General features: G+C 41.6%; 1 protein-coding gene across 2 annotated transcripts in view; it reads left to right on the top strand.

The window, feature by feature from the left end:
• Positions 1-21,172, top strand: part of LOC106572251 (nucleolar protein 4-like) — a 135,000-nt gene that overhangs the window by 58,567 nt on the left and 55,261 nt on the right. For both annotated transcript variants that reach the window (XM_014146288.2, XM_014146289.2), the window contains exon 4: positions 676-785. In XM_014146288.2, the coding sequence (XP_014001763.1) occupies positions 676-785 (110 nt within the window). The remainder of the gene's footprint in view (positions 1-675; positions 786-21,172) is intronic.

Here is a 21,172-nt window from a genome sequence, read left to right on the forward strand (position 1 = left end):
TAATTTTGGCCGCCCTACAAGGGTAAAAACTCCAATTACTTCAGAAAGGATTATGATAGAGATGAGGTTTGAACCATTGGTTTTCTTAGATGAGTATCTACACAATTAACATATTATTTTCCCTGTTGGTCAAAATATGCGTTTTTGATTGGACACCCTACACATACTGTCCTCAGTGTCAGTACTACGACACTGAGGACAGTATGTGTAGGGTGTCCAATCAAAAACCAATGGTTCAAATAAAGAAAATTGCACAGCATCGTGTCAGTTAGGCTGGATGCTGTGCAAGAATTAATTACCTGACGGGTTTAGGGATGATTCTGTTGGGACTACCTTGGCTTCGGAGATCATGTCTGCAATATGGGAGTTAGCCATATTCCCTTATGTGATACTTCAAAAAGATGATTTGAAAGAGAACTCAAGGTTATTTTCGTAACCCTGGTCCGCAAGAGCCACTCTCATAGGACGGGAGAGTTGCTTCTCACCTCATTCGCCACTCGACCTGTTTGTCTCCGACAGACATTGTGATTGGTTCTTCGTAGTGATCGTGCCTCCATCGAGTCCCCATATGTGATACGTCTCACTCATATGATCAGAGAACCAGGGTTATGAAAGTAATGTTGAGTTATGGGAGATTGAGAGTCATAATACTTTGTGTGTGTTTAATCTTCACAGAGAATGACGGACCGACATCATTGGTGCCGGATCTCATCGACTACAACATGCCGCTCACCACCACCTATCTGAAGCAGATGAAGCTTCAGTACATGAGTACAAATGAGCAGGTAAGAGCCTGTACATGATGTTGTCCAGAATAAGTGAGGGTTGGATGGAAGTGGCCGTCTTCACAGTCCTTTCTATCAGGCTCTCTGTGTGCCACACACACACTACCCCCCTCCCTCGACAGCCCCCTATCTTCCATCCCCAATGCCAGGTTGGCTATCTGTACAAGAGCATAGACAGAATCATTCAGGACTGCCAATCAGGCACACATAGGAAAGTGTGTATGTGTGCGTGCGTGCTTGCGAAAATATGTGTCTGCACCGATGAAAGTGTGTGTGTGTGTGTGTGTGTGTGTGTGTGTGTGTGTGTGTGTGTGTGTGTGCTGGTATGATAACCAAGAAGGGAATGTGGTTCAGCTCATTCCAATTAACAAAGCCTCTAAGCGTCAGTCTAATTAACTGAGGTGTGAGAAAAGTTTATTGTCATGAATCTTGTCCTGGAGGCATAACTAAGCAATTTCCATTTGATGGGCCAGCTGCAAAGTCAAAATTGTCAGTATCGTTAGGGTTAGGCATTAGGGTTAGCAGTGTGGTTAAGGTTAGGTTTCAAGTTAGGGTTAGGCCTGTGCCAACTAGTGACCACTCTATAGAGCTGCCGTGGCTTTTAGCTGGAGATTTTCAGCAGAGGCTGAATTGAGGAACAATGACTCACCTTTGAAAAACAGGGTGCACAGGGCAGGTAGAGCTTGGATTGGGTGGTTGAGGGGCGGACGCAGGAGAGAGCAGGAGAGAGCGAGCGAGAGAGAGATGGAGGGGGGGACTACCCCATCAGGACACGCATGCCCAGCCCAACTCAATAAAGGAGGAAATTACCAAGCATCCTTCCTGTAGTCTGTAGACACTGGGTGGTGGCTCTGCCCGCACCATGACGGGAGGTGAAGAGAGGAGGGGGAGGTGTGACAATGGCGAGCGAATTAAAGAGGGATGGTTCATTATCCATTATGGGCCCTTTTCCCATTTATTCTGTCTTCTCTTGAGAAAACAAATGTATTTCTTTGGGGTGGAAGGTGGCAGGGGAGACATAGAGGTGGGGGTAGGTAGGCTATAATTACTAGAGGGCTAAAGGAAGACACCACATAAGATACCAGTTAAAGTAAAGACTAGTTTATAGTTTTATGACGCAGACAATTACACTGATGGAAGTGACAAACTATCCGCAATATTAAAGATGATCCACCCCCTAAAAAAATGTTTTATAAAAAAAAGACTAGTTTATAAAATGAGGAGTAACACGATAATGATGATGAGTCCATTTATAAGATCAAACAGGTGTCATTTGCATATTGAAAAAGACAGGCTGTGGTCAATGTAGATCTTCTCTTTCTAACCTATATGAGTTTTATAGAGGGGAGAACGCAGCTTAGAATCTTGGTCAATATAATGATAGGGATTGGAGATGCACCTTTTTAATTTATCCTGTATTAGGCAAGTCAGTTAAGAACAAATTCGTATTTACAATGACAGCCTAGGAACAATGGGTTAACGACATATTTTTACCTTGTCAGATCGGGCATTCGATCTGGCAACTTTACGGCTACTGGCCCAACGCTCTAACTAACCACTAGGCTACATGCCGACCTGCTGTAAAATAAAGCGGTATCTCTTGCTCCTCGTGGTGAAATGGTGTTTTGTTTAGACATACACTTTCCAGATTTCGCCTGTAGGTGGCAGAAGTTCCCTATAAATCTGTCTCAGAGGGCGTAAATCCAGTTTATTGACACACAAAGCATCTGTTGACTCCCTGTAAACGGACTCACGTGGATATGGTATAAATATTTTTACAAGTTAGACTTTTTTTTTTACCTTTTTACTTCATTACTAAAAAATCCTTTAGAATGAAAGATGACTATTGTGTGGTCAAACCTTGAGGCATAGACATTTCTTTAATAAATGCCTCCTTTGTGTGTACTGTATGCTACTGTAGGCTATTGATACTTTGTGGATCACTCACTTATTTGTATACAGATTTTGTTATTTTGATATATCAATTACATATTTCTGTGGTATTGTTTAATTCAAAAGCAAGTTAAATCATCAAGCCTATTTATTATAACCCTGTATCAGTATTTAGAGATTGTGAAAAGATTTCCAAAGGTTTAACCAGTTATTCATTTTATGATTGTTTTTTATATATACTGCCCAAAGGCTGCCGGACTAACAGGCCTACTCTTTGGCTAAGTCAATTATTAATCCACGTTTACATTTTAATTTTTACTTTTCCTGTCAATGAAAAAGTGAGAGTGAAAAGATAGCATGAAAAGTCCGGTATGGGCATTTGTAGAGAAAGAAAGCAATGTTCTGGGAATTAACAAAGGGAAGAGGAGAGATGGGAAAGGCAGAGGGGCAGAGTAAAGCCTTTCTAAAGAAGCCAATGACAATTGAAATGGGTTTAGTGAACCCACTGTATAGCCGTCCATCTTTTGCACGAGGTGTGACGTCAGTTATCGCCGCCACGCCTCCGTCTTTGGGGCTGGTTGCCAGTGCGAGTCTCGGAGGGTCCTGTACTTGCTCCCCATAGCAGGACATTGTCTTTAGAATTAAAAGCGAATAAAGAGACCGGCAAGGGGGAGGCAATTATAGAGGGGTTTGACATTCACACTTGAAAATTCACCATCAGAAGTGAAGGTAAGCATTTCTTTCACATGATATGGTTGTGTTGTTATTTTCATCTGCTGAGCTGTGCGCTATGTAGAAGCTATTTTCGCCAGCTGTGGGAAACAATGTTGTGGCAATTACACCTCCACTTTTCTCTTTATTCTTACGCAAATAGATAATTTCAAAACAATTAACAGCTGATAAAAATGCTTTTTACATTTAGTTTTCTATAATACCCTTAGGCCTTATAGCCTTTCGATAAGCCCTAGGCTATATTATCTATCAATGCATTTATTATAGCGAATAGTGTGCTGAAGAAGTGAACGATCTATTCAATTCTCTCACAACTTAACATGTAGGATAATAGCCTACCATTCCAATATAATATAAATATCAAACATTTATTACGTATAGTGTGTATCGTCGCAGGACATTCTGTATGTCACATTGTTCTCTGTGGGATGCAGAATGACCAAGCACAGTGCAATCCCGCACCGGCGTGTCCATCTGCATTAATACAGTAATCACTTCAGAATAATACTGTACAGCGATTTGCTTTGTATATTATATCTTCCTAGTTACCTGACCGCCGAGAAATGTGCAAGCCTGGGCAGGATACATTGTAGCTATGAGAATTTCATCCTGAGAGGTTAGAAATAATGTGACATGTATAGAAGTTCAATATCGAGGTTCAATGTTACTATGGTAACACTTTCCCTGGACGGTTCCCCCTGATGGCCAGCGAGCCGTTACCCAAAAAGATCTAGCTAGCTACTTAAAAAAAAAAAAAGACTAAACATTCAAACGTTAATACCTGTCAGCTTTTGTATTTATATCTGGGGTACGTTTGCAAGCTTTGTCAACATTATTATCGCTTCAAAGTAGCCGAGCCACGGTGTTTACGGTAAGTGAATGGAGGTAGGTAGGAGGAGCGTTAAGCTTGCCAACGTTTGACAGTTAGCCTAACGTTTGCATCTCTGGTAAATTAGCTTGCTGGATAGCTAAATAAATAGCTATCTATCTGGCTGTCTTTTAAGAGGATTCTTTGCGATACTGATAAAACAGCATGTTCCCTCAGTCCTCAGCACTAATATGTTCCCTCAGCCCTCTACTTGTCCACTGAACCAATTTCAATCAAGAATCTTAATCACCTTTATTCGCCAAATAGATTTGCATACAGGAATTGACTTTGTGAAATGGTGCTTCTACAATAAACAATATATAGTCAGAATATATAGTCAGACAATAAACAGAAAATAATGACAACATATATGGAAGCAGAATGTACACAATCCAAATACAGTAATGTATAGTATGAACGCTATGAACACAAGCTAAAAACTACAGCAATGTGCAGCTCTATTTGGCACAAATGCTTATTATAAGGCAGAAAAGGCTGATTATTTCCGCATTTTCCACATGAATATGTAAGTAATATATGGGACCTACTGAATTATGTTAAATCACTATGACCTTGAACTTTTGTCAATATACCAATGACCTGAATAGCATTTTCTGAGAAAATAAATATTATCTCAGCACCTACTATATATACACACACTAACACTCACACAAAACCCACACACCTTCACATGCACTACGTAAGCAAACACATAACACACACATGCATACCGACAACACAAGCACATACACAACACAAACACACGCACGCACGCACATACACACACACTTTTACATTAATCATATGCTGCTGCTACTCTGTTCTTTACTCTTATTATTATATATCCTGATGCTTAGTCACTATCCTGCTTTCATGTACATATCTACCTCAAATACCTCATACCCCTGCACATTGATCTGGTACTGGTACTCCCTGTATATACAGTGCCTTCTGAAAATATTCAAACCCCTTGACTTTTTCCACATTTTGTTACATTACATACAGCCTTATTCTAAAATGGATTAAATACAAATAAAAAAACTCAGCAATCTACACACAATACCCCATAATGACAAAGCGAAAACAGGTTTTTAGAAATGTTTGCAAATGTATAAACAACTAAAAATCTAAATACCTTAAGTATTCAGACCCTTTGCGATGAGACTTGAAATTGAGCTTAGGTGTATCCTGTTTTCATTGATCATCCTTGCTGTTTCTACAACTTGATTGGAGTCCACCTGTGGTAAATTCAATTGATTGGACATGATTTGGAAAGGCATACACCTGTCTATATAAGGTCCCACAGTTGACGGTGCATGTCAGAGCAAAAACCAAGCCATGAGGTCGAAGGAATTGTCGGTAGAGCTCTGAGACAGGATTGTGTCGAGGCACAGATCTGGGGAAGGATACCAAAAACTTTCTGCAGCATTGAAGGTCCCCAAGAACACTGTGGCCTCCATAACCTTCCAGAAGGACAACCATCTCTGCAGTACTCCACCAATCAGGCCTTTATGGTAGAGTGGCCAGACGGAAGCAACTCCTCAGTAAAAGGCACATGCTAGCCCACTCTGAGTTTGCCAAAAGGCACCCAAACACTTTCAGACCATGAGAAACAAGATTCTCTGGTCTGAGGAAACCTAGATTGAACTCTTTGGCCTGAATGGCCAAGCGTCACGTCTGGAGGAAGCCTGGAACAATCCCTACGGTGAAGCATGGTGGTTGCAGCATCATGCTACCACCATTATTTATTTCACCTTTATTTAACCAGGTAGGCTAGTTGAGAACAAGTTCTCATATGCAACTGTGACCTGGCCAAGATAAAGTATAGCAGTTCGACACATACAACAACACAGAGTTACACATGGAATAAACAAAACACACAGTCAATAATACAGTAGAAAAAAAGAAAAGAAAAAGTCTATATACAGTGAGTGCAAATGAGGTAAGATAAGGGAGTTAAGGCAATAAATAGGCCATGGTGTCGAAGTAATTACAATATAGCAATTAAACACTGGAATGGTAGATGTGCAGAAGATGAATGTGCAAGTAGAGATACTGGGGTGCAAAGGAGCAAGATAAATAAATAAATACAGTATGGGGATGAGGTAGTTGGATGGGCTGTTTACAAATTGGCTATGTACAGGTGCAGTGATCTGTGAGCTGCTCTGACAGCTGGTGCTTAAAGCTAGTGAGGGAGATATGAGTCTCCAGCTTCAGAGATTTTTGTAGTTCGTTCCAGTCATTGGCAGCAGAGAACTGGAAGGAAAGGCGGCCAAAGGATGAATTGGCTTTGGGGGTGACCAGTGAAATATACCTGCTGGAGCGCGTGCTACGAGTGGGTGCTGCTATGGTGACCAGTGAGCTGAGATAACGCGGGGCTTTAGCAGCAGAGACTTGTAGATGACCTGGAGCCAGTGGGTTTGGCGACGAGAGTGAAGCGAGGGCCAGCCAACGAGAGCATACAGGCCGCAGTGGTGGGTAGTTGTCACATTCTGACCAGTAAAGGGGTTATTTGTTATTGTAGTTTGGTCAGGACGTGGCAGGGGGGTATTTGTTTTATGTGGTTCAGGGTTTGTTAGTATATGTGTTTATGTAGAGGGGTGTTTGGTTAGAGTATTCCGGGGTTTTGGGTTATGTTCTATTGCTTCGTATTCTAGGATCTATCTATGTTGTGTATTTCTTTGGGTTGGCCTGGTATGGCTCTCAATCAGGAACAGCTGTACATCATTGTTGCTGATTGAGAGTCATACTTAGGTAGCCTGTTTTCACCTGTCCCTTTGTGGGAAGTTGTTGTTGCATAGCTGTGTGTTTAGCCTGCAATCCTGTTCGTTCGATCGTTTTCTTGTTTTGTTTGTTCAGTGTTAAATAAAGTCACTATGAGCACTCAACCCGCTGCGCCTTGGTCCACTACGTACGACGACCGTTACAGTGGTATATGGGGCTTTGGTGACAAAACGGATGGCACTGTGATAGACTGCATCCAATTTGTTGAGTAGAGTGTTGGAGGCTATTTTATAAATGACATCGCCGAAGTCGAGGATCGGTAGGATGGTCAGTTTTACGAGGGTATGTTTGGCAGCATGAGTGAAGGATGCTTTGTTCCGAAATAGGAAGCCGATTCTAGATTTAATTTTGGATTGGAGATGCTTAACCTCTATGGGCTAGGTGGGATGCTTGCGTCCCACCTACTCAACAGCCAGTGTAATCCCGTGGCGCGATATTCAAATACCTTAGAAATGCTATTACTTCAATTTCTCAAACATATGACTATTTTACACCATTTTAAAGACAAGACTCTCGTTACTCTAACCACACTGTCCGATTTCAAAAAGGCTTTACAACGAAAGCAAAACATTAGATTATGTCAGCAGAGTACACAGCCAGAAATAATCAGACACCCATTTTTCAAGCTAGCATATAATGTCACATAAACCCAAACCACAGCTAAATGCAGCACTAACCTTTGATGATCTTCATCAGATGACACCCCTAGGACATTATGTTATACAATACATGCATGTTTTGTTCAATCAAGTTCATATTTATATCAAAAACCAGCTTTTTACATTAGCATGTGACTAGCATTCCCACCGAACACTTCCGGTGAATTTACTAAATTACTCACGATAAACGTTCACAAAAAACAATTATTTTAAGAATTATAGATACAGAACTCCTCTATGCACTCGCTATGTCCGATTTTAAAATAGCTTTTCGGTGAAAGCACATTTTGCAATATTCTAAGTAGATAGCCCAGCCATCACAGGCTAGCTATTTTGACACCAACCAAGTTTGGCACTCACCAAACTCCGATTTACTATTAGAAAAGTTTGATTACCTTTGGTGTTCTTCGTCAGAATGCACTCCCAGGACTTCTACTTCAATAACAAATGTTTGTTTGGTCCCAAATAATCCATAGTTATATCCAAATAGCGGCGTTTTGTTCGTGCGTTCAAGACACTATCTGAAGGGTAAATAAGGGTCATGCGCCCGACGCGTTTCGTGACAAAAAAATTCTAAATATTCCATTACCGTACTTCGAAGCATGTCAACCGCTGTTTAAAATCAATTTATATGCCATTTTTCTCATAAAAAAGCGATAATATTCCGACCGGGAAAGCGTGTTTACGTTCAGAGAGAGAGAAAATAAAAACATCTCGTGCCCTCATGTACGAGCCCCAGTCTGATGGTCCTCTGACCGGCCACTATCCAAACGCGCTAATGTGTTTCAGCCAGGGGCTGCCTCGATATCATTCAGCTTTTTCCCGGGTTCTGAGAGCCTATGGGAGCCGTAGGAAGTGTCACGTTACAGCAAAGATCCTCAGTCTTCAATAAACAGAGCCAAGAAGAACAAGAACTTGTCAGACAGGCCACTTCCTGTAAGGAATCTTCTCAGGTTTTTGCCTGCCATATGAGTTCTGTTATACTCACAGACACAATTCAAACAGTTTTAGAAACTTTAGGGTGTTTTCTATCCAAAGCCAATAATTATATGCATATTCTAGTTACTGGGCAGGAGTAGTAACCAGATTAAATCGGGTACGTTTTTTATCCGGCCGTGCAAATACTGCCCCCTATCCCCAACAGGTTATTGTGAGTCTGGAAGGAGAGTTTACAGTCTAACCAGACACCCAGGTATTTGTAGTTGTTCACGTATTCAAGTCAGAGCCGTCCAGAGTAGTGATGCTGTACGGGCGGGCATGTGCGGGCAGTGATCGGTTGAAGAGCATGCATTTAGTTTTACTTGCATTTAAGAGCAGTTGGAGGCCACGAAAGGAGAGTTGTATGGGATTGAAGCTCGTCTGGAGGTTAGTTAACACATTGTCCAACGAAGGGCCAGAAGTATACAGAATGGTGTCGTCTGCGTAGAGGTGGATCAGAGAATCACCAGCAGCAAGAGTGACATCATTGATGTATACAGAGAAGAAAGTCGGCCCGAGAATTGAACCCTGTGGCACCCCATAGAGACTGCCAGAGGTCCGGACAACAGGCCCTCCGATTTGACACACTGAACTCTATCTGATAAGTAGTTGGTGAACCAGGCGAGGCAGTCATTTGAGAAACCAAGGCTGTTCAGTCTGCCAATAGGAATGTGGTGATTGACAGAGTCGAAAGCCTTGGCCAGGTTGATGAATACGGCTGCACAGTAATGTCTCTTATCGATGGCGGTTATGTTATCATTTAGGACCTTGAGCGTGGCTGAGGTGCACACATGACCAGCTCTGAAACCAGATTGCATATCGGAGAAGGTATGGTGGGATTCGAAATGGTCAGTAATCTGTTTGTTAACTTGGCATTCGAAGACCTTAGAAAGGCAGGGTAGGATAGATATAGGTCTGTAGCAGTTTGGGTCTAGAGTGTCTCCCCCTTTGAAGACGGGGATGCCCGCTGCAGCTTTCCAATCTTTGGGAATCTCAGACGATACGAAATAGAGGTCGACCGATTAATAGGAATGGCCGATTAATTAGGGCCGAGTTCAAGTTTTCATAACAATCGGTAATCTGCATTTTTGGACACCGATCATGGCCGATTACATTGCACTCCACGAGGAGACTGCGTGGCAGGCCGACTACTTGTTATTCGAGTGCAGCAAGGAGCCAAGGTAAGGCGCTAGCTAGCATTAAACGTATCTTATAAAAAACAATCAATCTTAACATAATCACTGGTTAACTACACATGGTTGATTATATTACTAGTTTATCTAGCTTGTCCTGCATTGCATATAATCGATGCGGTGCCTGTTAATTTATCGTTGAATCATAGCCTACTTCGCCAAATGGGTGATTTAACAAGCGCATTCGCGAAAAAAGCACTGTTGTTGCACCAATGTGTACCTAACCATAAACATCAACGCCTTTCTTAAAATCAATACACAAGTATGTATTTTTAAACCTGCATATTTTGTTAATATTGCCTGCTAACATTAATTTCTTTTAACTAGGGAAATTGTGTAACTTCTCTTGCGTTCTGTGCAGCAGGGTCAGGGTATATGCAGCAGTTTGGGCCACCTGGCTAGTTGCGAACTGTGATGCATATTCCTTCCTAAAAAAGACAGCCTACTTCGCCAAACGGGGGATGATTTAACAAAAGCGCATTTGCGGAAAAAGCATAATTGTTGCACGAATATACCTAACCATAAACATCAATGCCTTTCTTAAAATCAATACACAGAAGTATATATTTTTAAACCTGCATATTTAGTTAAAAGAAATTCATGTTAGCAGGCAATATTAAACCAGGGAAATTTTGTCACTTCTCTTGCGTTCATTGCACGCAGAGTCAGGGTATATGCAACAGTTTGGGCCGCCTGGCTCGTTGCGAACTAATTTGCCAGAATTTTACGTAATTATGACATAACATTGAAGGTTGTGCAATGTAACAGGAATATTTAGACTTATGGATGCCACCCGTTAGATAAAATACAGAACGGTTCCGTATTTCACTGATAGAATAAACGTTTTATTTTTTAAATGATAGTTTCCGGATTCGACCATATTAATGACCTAAGGCTCGTATTTCTGTGTGTTATTATGTTATAATTAAGTCTATGATTTGATATTTGATAGAGCAGTCTGACTGAGCAGTGGTAGGCAGCAGCAGGCTCGTAAGCATTCATTCAAACAACACTTTCGTGCGTTTGCCAGCAGCTCTTCGCAATGCTTCAAGCATTGCACTGTTTATGACTTCAAGCCTATCAACTCCCGAGATTAGGCTGGTGTAACCGATGTGAAATGGCTAGCTAGTTAGCGGGGTGCGCGCTAATAGCGTTTCAAACGTCACTCACTCTGAGACTTGGAGTAGTTGTTCCCCTTGCTCTGCAAGGGCCGCGGCTTTTGTGGAGTGATGGGTAACGATGCTTCGAGGGTGGCTGTTGTCGATGTGTTCCTGGTTCGAGCCCAGGTAGGGGCGAGGAGAAGGACGGAAGCTATACTGTTACACTGGCAATACTAAAGTGCCTATAAGAACATCCAATAGTCAAAGGTATATGAAATACAAATGGTATAGAGAGAAATAGTCCTATAATTCCTATAATAACCTCAACCTAAAACTTCTTACCTGGGAATATTGAAGACTCATGTTAAAAGGAACCACCAGCTTTCATAAGTTCTCATGTTCTGAAGGAACTTAAACGTTAGCTTTTTTACATGGTACATATTGCACTTTTACTTTCTTCTCCAACACTTTGTTTTTGCATTATTTAAACCAAATTGAACATGTTTCATTAATTATTTGAGGCTAAATTGATTTGATCGATGTATTATATTAAGTTAAAATAAGTGTTCATTCAGTATTGTTGTAATTGTCATTATTACAAATATATATATAAATAAATAAATACATTAAAAAAAATCATCCGATTAATCGGTATCGGCTTTTTTGGTCCTCCAATAATCGGTATCGGCGTTGAAAAATCATTATCGGTCGTCCTCTAAATACGAAAGAGAGATTGAACAGGCTAGTGATAGGGGTTGCATCAATTTAGTCAGATAATTTTAGAAAGAGAGGGTCCAGATTGTCTAGCCCGGCTGATTTGTAGGGGTCCAGATTTTGCAGCTCTTTCAGAACATCAACCCACAACTGCAAGTGATTGTGAAGTTGCTCACTGAAGTTGTTTAAATTGTGTTAAAGGCTGTAACTTCACAATACTCCTGTGCACATTTTATTTTCGACTCCCTTATGCCAATGAATATTATAATGCATTTAATATCTTTGGCCCAGACACACCACCAACTCGTTGAAGGCACGCCCTGTCATCCCACTTCTAACACCAAAGTAGCCCAAGGGTCACACAAATCTGTGAAGTTTTTGCTTCCCAATTTCTACACCAAAATGTTGATAAGTCTACAAGTCGAAGGCTATGGTTGCTACTGTACTGTCAAATAATATGCACAACAGTTGTAACTTACCACTACAGTCGGCAGTCCACTGCTTTCCCAATCAGAACCATGGCAACAGAGTATTTTCTGCTGTCAAATGGTGTTTCTGTGGATGAATTTGGCAGAAAACATTTGAGAGAAGACAACATAACCTTGCTGGCTGAATCCTAAAGGGACTGCAGCTGGTTTCCAGTAGACTAAGGGTTAAGGGCTTTAAAACTGCCTTTATCATCCCCTGCCTTCAGCCAGCGCCTCACAAGGATAAAGCCTTGCAACAAAAAAACAAAAAAATCTTGACCCCTGTAAGTCAGTAAGTCAGCCAGTTGGAGGAGTAGACTGCCTGCGTAGTCCTTCCCTTGAGTCAAGCTCCAGAACTGTGGCAGTGGGTGTTTCCCTCTCTCCCCACTCCTCCGTTGCCTCTCCCGAATATTTCTCAATTTCATCTGTCGCTTACCTCTGTTGTCATGGTATAGCCTATTGTTTTGTGCTTCCCCAAGAGTACCTCTATGAAAGTAGGACATGCTCATTTGGAATGATGTTTTCTTTGGGAAGATGATAATGATGGAAACGGAGACTTCTGCAGTGTTTATGTACACCTGGCTGACTATGGAGGATGGTGGAAGCACTGTGTTTTGTTACCACATCATAGGCCCCACTGTAGTATCCTGATTTATCCCAGTTGGTTTCCTCTCAGGGCAGACCGTGCAGTGTGTGCAGTTCTCCAGAGGAAGATGTGAGGTGACAGAGGATCGAACCCCAGGCTCCCTGTTGCCCCTGGCTCCCCACAGCTGCTCTCTCTGTGCTCAACCAGTGCTACCTGCCCTGTCTGCCGCGGGATGTATGTAAGGCTTCGCTAACGGTGCTGCTGGTGCAAGGCTCTGCTTTACTTACCATTTTACTAAATCATTAACATGCACCTCACTCAGTTTGGCTCAGTTATAGGCTACATCCTTGGTAGTAGGCTATAGCCTAGCCTAACCAGAAGCAAGCACAGTCCGCTTTTACATTTACATTTACATTTAAGTCATTTAGCAGACGCTCTTATCCAGAGCGACTTTTCACCTGGAGTGATATACTCCTGCCTCTTTTCGTAGGATTGGTTCCAGAAGGGAAAGGGGTTAATCCTCATACTCGTGGTAGATTTGTGCCTGACTGGATTAAACAGGAATAGGAGTGTTGGACAATACAGTAATCTCTCCAGGTATTTGTTAGAAATCGGGGTCCTCATCACATGGGTTTTTATCACAGCTGTAGATCAACATATGACTTAGGGTTTTCTGAATCATTTGTAGAAAACTATACAGGGACACAATGTTCAAATAGCCTTTGTGGCTTAAAATCACCCATGTTGGTTTTGTTTGCCATTGTTAACTATAGTGACCGGTCTTCGTTCTCCTGTCAGTTGAAGCCAACCTTTACAAAATAAATAGGCTAACTCATCCTAAACTAGTCCTCACATTGAAATGATTGGAAACCAGACTGCCATAGGGCTCACCAGCTTGTAGTCCTAAAACCTGGAAACCAGACTGCCATAGGGCTCACCAGCTTGTAGTCCTAAAACCTGCAAACAAGTTAACTCTGGTTCGTTCAGCCATTCCTTTGAGGAAAATTAATGGGGAAAGAATAGGGTTTTGGGATAAACTTAGAAAGTAAGGTCTGAGGTTGACACAGGCTTAGGAGATCTTATACATTTTATTCTATGGGATAATATCAGTCAGTTAACATGACCTTTATGAATTATGAAGCCTTTATTGTGCTTTATCTGCTTTTTTAAATTACATAAATGCTTCAAAATTCACAAAAAGTGTAGTTAGCTGATGAAGATGATCTCATAGAACAAAACGTGTCAGATCTCCTAAGCCTGTGTTTACCACAGACCTTATTTCCACCATTTAACCAAAACTCCATTCATTTGCCCATAGGCAACGAATCATGGCGTAGTTAGTGCCTACAAAAAAAAACGCCATTACCATTGCTCTCTATTGACAGGTGGATAAAGATAAAGCACATGGGGTTGTAGAGGTCATTGAAAGTGTGACTTTTCTCCACTTCTCATGTGAAATCTCTAAAGCTGCTTCTCCTTCTCTGATCCCTCCTCTGGAGGGGTGGTCAGATAGGCTTAGTATATTGACTGAGGTTACCAAGGGCACTGCTTAATTAAATTGGAATGTGCATTGCCTTGGTCTGCACTGCAGTGTACATGTACTCTGTAGAATAGGACAGGGGTTTTCAAACTTTTTGGGATAGCAAATTCATAACACAGCTCAAGTAAAAAAATTCAATACATTTAGAAAAAGCATGCGATAAGTTTTACTATGACTTCGGCAGTCCATGGCTTGACAAACCAAGTCGCAGGGCCTCGGTAGGAACATTTTAAGAGCCCGCCTCTTGGCATTGGAGAGAAAGACATGCATATTTCAAGCTAATTTCCTGCAATTCTACAGATTTTGCCATGAGGCAGAGAGAAAACTTAGCAGTTTTAAAGTTTAAATTATAGTGCATTTATGTTTAAAAAAAATAAAACTATACAAGAAGTATTGAGTTGAAAAAGGAATAATTGGTGGAGGACTGCGGTGGATACCTGTCACAGTTGTCGTAGTGATGAGACCAAAACGCAGCAGGTATGTGTATGTTCATCTTGACGTTTAATGAATTCAAAATGAACACCAAAAGAACTAACGATCAACAAGACAGTCTGGCAAGGCACAAGACTAAACACAGAACAATCTCCCACAAATGACAAACACACCCTAATATATGGGACTCTCAATCAAAGGCAAATAGACAACACCTGCCTTCAACTGAGAGTCCCAACCCCAATTAACCAAACATAGAAACAGACACACTAGACTAAACATAGAATACATGAAAATCAAACAGTGCCCAAAAACCCCGGAATACTTAAATCAAAAGCCCTTCTAGAAAAACACCACCCCGAACCACATAAAACAAATACCCTCTGCCACGTCCTGACCAAACTACAATGACAATTAACCCTTATACTGGCCAGGACGTGACAATACCAATACCCCTGTGAGCATCCCAGGCCCATGATGTTGCCCAGGGTTAAAAACATAAATTGTAGATTCATAATATTACATTGTATTGTATTACACCCTCTAAATTTATTCCACGGATCCCTTGTCCAAAATTTGCTTATTCTGTTGTTGTTAGTAATATTCATTAAAAAAAATGTTTTAAATACAAATATTTTGAGAACCCCTTGAATAGGCTACTTGGCTAATCATTCCATGGCATGGTAATGTCATGTTGGTTAAATCATGTTCTTTTAATTTTTTTTAAATCTTGATTTACTGTTGACAATGTTGACTGGTAACTAAGGCACTTAAACTATTCAGAGAGTGCTCGCTGAGAGAGAAGAGTAGTTGCACCCTTTCCTTTGTGGAAGAGTGTGTTCATATCTCTGTGTTTGAGAGGATGTCAGGTTCCTGAAAGCACCCACCACAACCGAACCCATCACATTCAATAAACCTTGGTTTGTGGAAGGAGATCAGGGGATTTCCTCCACTGTAATGAAGTCGCGCATTCATGTTTTTGAGAAGGCAAGGTATAAATGTGTATGACCGTGATTGTCACTCTGAGAAACATATCTGAATTCACTACATCGGCCGTCTGTTCCTATCATCATCAAATGAAGCCAGTTGGCTTCTCCGAGGTAGAGCTGAAGCCTTGTTGTGGGGACTGTCAGCTAGTCAGACGGTGCTCATCAAGAGGAACTGTTGACGTTTTGTGTTGTGGTGTGTTGCTTTTAACTCCTTCAACCGGAACACTTACAGAATGACAAACTAGCTCTGTGTGGGAAATCTCTAGGACTTGGCTATTTGTTTCTCATTGTGGGTTATTGAAAAGACTTGTCTCTCTGTGGCTGTCTTGTCTGTCAGTTATGTTTAGCACCATATTAATAGCAAAGACTTTTGCCTCTGTTTTTTGTTGTTCAGACATGGCTAACTGAAGGATCTGCTAATCGGAAGTCAGTCAGGGACCAAATTGGCTTTTGTCACAGTACTAGGGCTGGCACAATTACTGTGTAACCGTGTATCCCCAGGGTTCCCAAACTTTTTCACGCAGGTCCCCCTTCCAGCTTTGATGAACATCCTGCCCCAATTTCCTGCAATTCTACACATTTTGTCATAGGGTGCAGAGAAAATGTTGCAGTTTTAAAGCACATTTTCTTGCAATTCTATACATTTTACAATGCCTAATGTGTATTCATGTGATATTTGATTGACTCAACAAAATCTATGGGCTAAAAAACTAGCTACATTTTTTTTGCTGACATGGGCTAGTTTATCTGGAAATTTAATGATGTATTACCCAATTTCAAAATGGCACCTTATGCATTCTACTATTACAACTTTCAAGAGTTGAACACCGGACTGAGTTCCTTTAAAGAAGTTTGGGAACCACTGGTGTAACCGACAGTTATGGATGAAGACTGTCATGAAAATAAAATAACCATTCTATTATTTATTTATATTTTTGGGCGAACTAACACCTGAACTGAAGACGGGACCGCCGGGCATTCATGCAGTTCAGTCCATTTCTGTTGTACTTTTGTATACTTTTTAGCCAGTAGTTCTGAAAGTAGCGCTCCTGAGACAAAAGTGGTCCCCAAAAATTGCGTACTACGTCACATATGTGCCGATATGTGCACCACGTCATTGCTCTCTCGCTCTGCTGTGTGTGCATCTTGCTAGCTGTCACTCAAATGGCGAGGGGCTGAAGCTAGAACTCAAATTGCCAGGGGCTGGCCCACGAGGGGGAAAATGTAGGGAAAATGGCACAGCACAGGTTCCAGAAAAAAATCACAGTAATTCTGCTCATAGATTATGCATGTATGAACTACACAGTGACACATCCAGCCCAAAGTGGGAGATAGTGAGCTCCTCGTAGCTTAGAACCAGACACGAACAGTCATGTGGAGCTCCTACAGCAAACCAGCAAACAGCAACAATGTCATACTCTTTTGGACCAGACAGCATCAGATAGACGGCCTACACAATGCTGTTTCGCTCGCTCGGATGCTTTCTCCAGTGAGATACATTCAGCCTCTTGCGAATTGACGGAAAATTATAAAACACAGACAGACAAAAGATATATAAAATAATTTGTTTATATGGTAGATTTTTAGGTGAACCCTGACTTCCCATGGCATCCATGCATACACGCCACTGGTTCAGGCAGATACTAATTGGAGCGCTCACTATTAGTAAACGTTTCTAGTATATTTTGTAGTATCTTTGTCTTGTTATAGCACATGATGCACTTCGGGACCAAAAAACCCATGTTTCTGGGTATAAGCCTATCACCAGAAACATGGTTTCTTTGGTCCGTAGCTACATCATTTTCCTTCTCTATTTAGCATCAGGGGCTCAGGCACCATATCAGCAATGTACTGTAATTAATAGGCTCGGAGGCATAACATTTATGGATTTGCTTTCCTCTTGGTCATCTTGGTTCTTGCTTGCATCTTGTTTCTTGCAATCTTCTTCATATACCAATGTGTCTGTCTGTCTGTCTGTCGCTGGCTGTACATTGTGCAACGAGAGGAGCATCCTGTCTGTCTATGGCCTTGCGGTCAGAAATTATGGGACACCATCCCAACGTCAGATTCCGCTGAGATTCTGAAACACAAGTCGCGGATCGTTCTGTCGCCCTGTAGTCTGTTGCCTTTTTTACCCCTCACGTTCTCTGTTGTCAGACAGCACTGGATAGAGTAACATGCAGTGGCAGTGTAATTGACTGCAGAGATATAGTTTCAGAAGCAATTTCTCCCCTCCTCAGCCCCAGCCCAATCTCCTCACAGTGTGACTACCAGCCCTGCTCAGTTAGCTGTGTGACAGCTGAACTCAACAGCCACAGAAATAGCTTCTCACCAGGCTGATCAATTCAGGTCCGTTTGAATCACTGATTATTGTCTCTCCCGTCTTCATAGTAATAGAATACTTTTTATTTGCCCTTTGGCGGACAGGCCTAGTGGTTTAATATCGTGCAACAGACATTGATATTCATCTGTCTGTGTGTCCATTACCTTGGCTATTTCAATCCTCATCCACTTTTTAGCTATCTTCAGTTTGCATCATTTTTGTCTTTCTGCCCCTGTTACACTGTAGGTGCATACAAACGTCTGCTATCTGTGTGTAGTGAATGGGTGTGTGCCTTTTTGAGTGTGTGCATGTGTCAGTGGTGGTATTTTCCTCTCCTCGCGGCTGGTTTTCCGTGCGATCAATACTCTGCAGTGGAGGCTTGTAGTCTGCACTTTGTTAATCCTCCCAGGTCTGCCTGGGACTGCGAGGTGTGTGTGTGTGTGTGTGTGTGTGTGTGTGTGTGTGTGTGTGTGTGTGTGTGTGTGTGTGTGTGTGTGTGTGTGTGTTTGTGTGTGTGGATTTACATTGCGCCCCAGCCAACAAACGCCACACTTATCAATATCCTCACCTCTGTTCAGAAATGATACACTCTTCCTGCTGCTCCCCCAACGTCCTCATTGATTTCTAAGAAAAAGGGGGTTGTCTGTTAAGTTAGCTAACATTCTCTCTTTTGTTAAAAATAGGTCCGTGACGGTTCGAGATTTTTGGATGATGGTATTGGCCAGCCAAATGACGGTGGTCTCTGCTCATTTTCTCCCCTCCTCCGCTCCTGACCGCATGTGCCGCCATAGAAATAAAACGGGTGTCCCCATTCAAGTCAATTATGGTATAATGGATGGAGTGTACCCATAGGAGCAAAGCAGGAAGTAAAAGCAAGAATTGTACCCATCATTATGTGTTGTGATTTCTTGATTCAACTCAACTGACATTACAAAAAATACATTCCATTGCATGAGCAACAATAGTTAACATCATTTGAATGAACATTCTACATTCCAGCAAGGAGCAACAAAGTTTATCACGTTAAGCGTCCATGTTACCGCAGAAACGGACTGAACCGCACAAATGCCCCGCTGTCCTGTCTTCAGTCAGCTGTTCGTTGATGGTTATGACGGTTAATTTATTTACATGACGGTCTTCATCCATAACCGTCGTTTACACGATTATACGGTAATTATGCCAGCGGTAGTTAAAAATATATTTGTATTTTGGAACTTTATTGAATTTATTGCTGTTGACATGAATGTGTAGCTCCATGTTCATTAGGAGACGTTAGAAAGAAAACACCACAATTTGCACGGAAGCCTGTTATGTCTGATTCAGTCTTGTCACATGGCCCCAGGCCTCTCTAATTTGGTCAATCACATCAGTTGGTTAAACTGGGATTTATCCTACTGAAATGTCTGCATTACATTGCCTGGAGTCTGAATCCTCCTTGTATTTTAGCCTTCATCTTCAGCAGTCGTACGGTGGGTAATTTCTCTCCGCTTCAAATTGCTCAGAACAACAATTGTTCAGAGTCAACTTAATTTCCAAGGCTACTGTACCTGATCAGTTTCCATGGCAGCCAATAAACGTGCTCTCCCTTCCTCACTATTTATAGAGAGAATGCATTGATGCTACTGCTCCTGTTGAAATACCAGCATCCATGCAGCATGCATCCATGTGATTGGAGGAGAAGAGGAGAGGAGGAGGAAAAGTGCATGATAGGCAGGTGGAAGAACGGCAATTTCATCAGGGAGGGTGTGTTACTCACCTGCCTGCTCCACACTTTAACAAAGAGAACAATAGACAGAGTCTAGAGAGCTGGCTGGATATTAGAGCAGAGCAGACAGGTCCGCTTGCTAACTGCATTAGCTTGAAAAGTACTTTCTCAGTTCCGGCCTCTTTGATAAAACCACTTCAAATGGGGTAATTTTGCGTTGTGTGTGTGAGTGTGGTGGGGCTAGGACTAATTGTCTTGGTAAATACATACTGTTTTCTACTGTTGAATTAGAAATAAATGGGATGGAATTTAAAACCTTATACAAGCCGGTACCTTAGAATATGTTTTTTTGTGTGAATGACGTTCCTTAGGTAGAGTGACAGTATGCAAAGCATAGCCTACAACTTCTGTTTGACGGCACATCAATCTTTGAACTTACTGCATACGGTCCCATATTTAATGTGGAGCTTAGCAAGATGCCATATCAAAGCAGTGTTTTCATAGAGCTGGCCCTCCTCCATTCTGCTGTGCTTGACACAACTTCATCTCCACAGTCCACTTGCCTGTGATATGGAAGAATGCCCATGGAAGCTTTTTACTCTTCCACCATGTTAAAAATAGAAATGGAAGCACTCCCAGTTAATAATTTTTTTAATACTTTTTTCTCCTATCTACCTGCACTGTCATTGTAAACAGACTCATTTTGCTTTGATTGAAACAGAATGTGCTTGGAGCCAAGTAAGATGGATTTCCATCTCAACGCCCCAGTCCTTTACGAAGCTGGTAAACCGAGTCACTCATTCACACAATATAAAGTATTAGGTTGGATCTTAATTAGCCTAGGCTTAGATCTTTAAACATAGGCTATTTGATGTGCAGGAAAGGGAGTGGTGCTATTGTATTTCATTCAAGCCCAAAGAGATCATACCCGGGCTGTGATTTATCAGGGAGGGATATTTCTCTTCTCTCATCTGCATGTAGATGAGATGAGAGCGTTAGCGAGGGATCATTGATAAAAAAATCTAAAGGAATAAAAGGAAGGGCAGCAGCCAGGATTGAGCCGTGGGGATAAAATGAATGCAGACAGATGGAGTAATACTGTAGGTAGATAGAAAATAAACCGTTGTTATGCATTAGATTCTCTCCCCGACCGACACAATGACGAACCAGTTCGCGTGGTTTCATATGATTGTAATTGAAATGGAGTTAAGACGCAGATTAAATGAAGGTCATTTAGGATCCCTCACTTTAAGTTAATTCATGTGCTAACGATATTGCCCAATGTCTTATAGGTGTTATACTTAAGATCTTCAAGTCTATTTTCTCGTCAAGGCCTGTACTGACTGCCAAACAGTTAATCCACAACGAAGACTAGTCTAGTTTTATGTGCCCGTAAGCCATCAGCGTATTCCTTCAGGATGTCA

Source organism: Salmo salar, chromosome ssa15, assembly GCF_905237065.1.
Source record: "Salmo salar chromosome ssa15, Ssal_v3.1, whole genome shotgun sequence".
Classification (NCBI taxonomy): domain Eukaryota; kingdom Metazoa; phylum Chordata; class Actinopteri; order Salmoniformes; family Salmonidae; genus Salmo; species Salmo salar.